Below are 3,457 nucleotides of genomic sequence, written 5' to 3'. Positions count from 1 at the left end.
GGCCCCGCCCCCAGCCCTCTCCCACACAGGCTCTGCCCAGCGGCCCCCCAGGCCTGGTCGCCACCCCGCCCCCCCCAAGTTCAAGTGCACACTCCCTACGGCAGCCCGCCAGACTCCTCATGCGCTCTCCCACCTCCGCTCAGCCTTTCTAGCACCTTCCACCACGCTGCTGCCCCCCTGTCCCCCAGGCTCCCGTAGTTGTTTGCTGTCGGGTGCCTCCCCGCGCATGGCTTCGGGGAGACGAGGGCCTGCACGTCCCTCCCGCGCTGCGCAGGCCTCTGTTCTCTGGTTCCTTCTGGTGTGTGCGTTTTGTTGTTGAGGTGTGTCGGGGGGGGGGGCTCACCGCGTGGCCCTGGTACCAGGGCCCGGGACTCATGATTTTCCCACCGTCTTACCCATGTTTGAGCACCTCAGCCTGCAGGCAGACGTGTGTGGGGTCCCTGCTGCAGGCCACACTCTGCGCTAGGAGCTTTGCTGGGCACCTCACAGAAAGGGTTGGCTCTCCATTTCCCTGGGAGATCGACCCCAGTGAGCTGTGGAGTTTGCCTTTCACTGGCTTCCTGTAGTCCTTCCTCCTTCAGTCCACTCTTTAAGAAACCGAGTGTGTGGAGTGGGAAAGAGCTGGTCCCAGGCCTGGCTAGCCTTTTGAGCTGTGACCTCCCCACAGACAGACTTTGCCCCGCTTCTGTCCAACTCAAATGGGGACCCGGGTTACCAGCTCAAGGATGGCTTTGAGGATCAGCCTCATCATTCCAGAGAGGCACCCCTTCTCATTCTGCCTGTCCCGCAGCTCATGGTACAGAGACTCGTGTGACACACCAGCCAGTCTCAGCCCTCCTCTCACTTTTCATTCGCCTACAGTTGACATAAGCGCTCCTGAATCATGAAACTGAGGTTTGAGAGTGAGATAAGAGAATCTGCCCCACCAGGAAGCCGCGTGGTGTGGCATGCACACACGCGCCGGTCGCCTGCCCTGGCACTGGAGTATAGATAGCCCTGTGGGGCTTTCAGGTCCCCTTCTGTGGGTCAGCATGGATTTTTTTTCTTTCAAGTGACTCATAAAGAGCCGCCCATGCACTTGCTTGCAGGGACCTTCATTCCTGACTGTGCCGCTCCGCTCTGACACCAGGCCTGGGTTAGTGTGTAGCACTTGCATAATGAAAATAGGATTTTAAAACTTTTTTCAAAGTAGGAAATCCCCACGCGTGTTGTAAACTACCTGCCAGTTCTGCCCTGTTGAGAGGAGGCCCGGGGCCTCATCTGCAAAGAGAGGCCTCAGGAGGTGGGCGGCAAAGGGTGAAGGCTATACACAGGTGCCCACAGATCCATGCCAAGTGCCACCTAAGCTTGGTGGCAGTGTGACTGGTACTGTTGTGGTGCTCTGCTGGTGGTGCACAGAGGTTCTTAGCCCTCTGATGCATCCTGTGTGGGGTGGTGATGGGGGGTGCCCTGGTACCTCATCTCCAAACCTTCCTCTCCATCCAGGTGCTGTCCTGAGGTGGGGGTGGGGGTGGAGAACAAAGATAGGGCCAGGGCCTTGTGATCCACAAGCAGATACTGTCCTTGGGCCATCCCCACCCAGGGGGTCCCAAGCACTCTCATGCCCAGCACAAGCCCAGGCTACTCCAGCTGGCCAGCTCTTCTCTGCTTTCAAATCCGAAAGGCATCATTAAGTATTAGGACATCCCATTACCTCCCATGTCCCGGGAGGCAGGGCTTTGCTGTGTCCTCCTAAACCAGACAATGACCCACTCCCTGAGAATCCGGCAGCGAGTGCTACTGCTCGTCAGGAGGAGTACGAGCCCCAGGGTCCTGGGCGCTTCCTGCGCTATGAGCTGCCCCACCAGCATCGTGGCACAGTGTCCCCGTGCTCAGGCAAGCTGCCTATTTTCCAGGCAGAAGCGGAGGCGCAGGCCACCAGCGGGGCCCACTGCCACCCCAGAACAAAGATTGTCTTTCTGGCTCCTAACTGAGTGCTCACCGAAAAGCACCCAAGACAGAACAGGGCAGGAAGCAAGCAGGCAGAACAAGCGCGACCCTGGCCCTGCGGACCAGGCCTCCAGGATGCAGTTTCAGAACGGCCACACCCCCTTCCAAAAAGTCCTCCAGCCCCCACTCGCCCCCACCCTCTTCCTGGAAGTTGCTGTGGTCTAGAAGCAAAGAAGTTTCCTCTCTGTCATCCATTTCAAGCAGACTGTGGCTGGACAACCACAGAGCGAGCAATGGCCCACCCTCGGTTTTCTCTGCTGTAAGGTGGGGACAGAGGCGTGCCGAAGCCACAGGGCTGTTTCTCTCTGGGATTAGTGGGAGCAGGGGAGGCACAGAGGGGCTGGCACGCGTCAGGAGCTCAGTCTCTGGCCGCCATCTTACCAGACACACACCAAAACTAGACCAAGAGTTTCTGAAGCCAGCTGACCCCCAGCCCCGGGTCCAGGCAGAAGCCCCCCTCCCCTGAGCCTGCACAGACCCCCATACAACTTTCAGCAAAGCACACGCTCTGGAAACTTGTTCTAAAAAAACAAAAAAACCTTTCATAATAAAGTTTATTACCGAAACTGTAAAAAATATAAAATAGGGTTCTGCACAGCAGAAAAATAAAGCCAGAGACCCTCCCCCACCCCTGGTTTGTGCAAAGATACTGGGTGTATGTAAACATGAAGAGGTAGGAGTGCGAGTTCAGGTCCTGGCCCCAGCCATACGTAAGCCGGGACAACCAGGGGAACCCAGGGGGAGCACCAGGAGGGGAGCACCCCCGAGAAGTGGGGAGGGGTCTGCGGCCTCGTCTCCAGCCGAGAGCGGGAGGCGCCTCGCCCCCCCACACCCACTCCCTCCACCCCGGGTGGGGAGGGCACCCACGTGGTTCCAGGCAAATAATAATAATAATATAATAATAATAACGAAACGGTCAGGCGCCCGGTTAATGCTGCGTGCAGGGCGGGCCGCCGGGCGGGCCGGTCAGATCCGGAAGGGGAAGGAGCTCAGGTAGTCGCGGAGGACCGGGTTGAGGGGGATGCGCGCCAGGTTCTCGCGGCCCACGGTGGCCACGATGCGCTGGCGGCACAGCTCCTGCAGCGGCCGCACGCGGCGCTGGCGCAGCGGGGCCCCCAGCATGCGGCGCGGCGCCGCCACGTAGTGCTCCAGCAGCTCGAACAGGCAGTCGAAGCTCTCGCGGCTGCCGTCCAGGTGGAAGCGGCCGGCCTGGAAGTGCACGCGGATGCTCGTGGGGCCCGAGGCCATCTTCACGCTCAGGGCGAAGAAGCAGTTCCGCTGGCGGCTGTCGCGCACCAGGAAGGTGCCCACGGGCTCGGCGCGCAGCCGCTCGTGCGCCCCGTGCACGCTCAGGGGCCCCCAGTAGAAGCCGCAGGCGTCCAGGAGCGCGCTGGCACGCGTGATGCGCCGGTAATCGGCGTGCGAGCGGAACGTGCGGAAGTGCGTGTCGCCCGGGCCGGGGGCCGGG

General features: G+C 60.5%; 1 protein-coding gene across 1 annotated transcript; it reads right to left on the bottom strand.

Moving 5' to 3' along the window:
* Window positions 1–2,520: 2,520 nt before the first annotated feature.
* Socs1 (suppressor of cytokine signaling 1) lies at window positions 2,521–3,451 on the bottom strand. The gene has a single exon (XM_013011450.1). The coding sequence runs from the start codon at window positions 3,235–3,237 to the stop codon at window positions 2,956–2,958; it is 282 nt and encodes a 93-aa protein (XP_012866904.1). The 5' UTR covers window positions 3,238–3,451; the 3' UTR covers window positions 2,521–2,955.
* Window positions 3,452–3,457: the final 6 nt, after the last annotated feature.

This window comes from Dipodomys ordii, unplaced genomic scaffold (genome assembly GCF_000151885.1).
Source record: "Dipodomys ordii isolate 6190 unplaced genomic scaffold, Dord_2.0 Scaffold14, whole genome shotgun sequence".
Classification (NCBI taxonomy): domain Eukaryota; kingdom Metazoa; phylum Chordata; class Mammalia; order Rodentia; family Heteromyidae; genus Dipodomys; species Dipodomys ordii.
The sequence above is the reverse complement of the archived record's forward strand: the minus strand, read 5'-3'. Positions and strand labels throughout refer to the sequence as shown.

Bases quoted from the DNA above. Each gene is read 5' to 3' on its own strand.
- Socs1 (XM_013011450.1), bottom strand. From the start codon at position 3,237: ATGGCCTCGGGCCCCACGAGCATCCGCGTGCACTTCCAGGCCGGCCGC.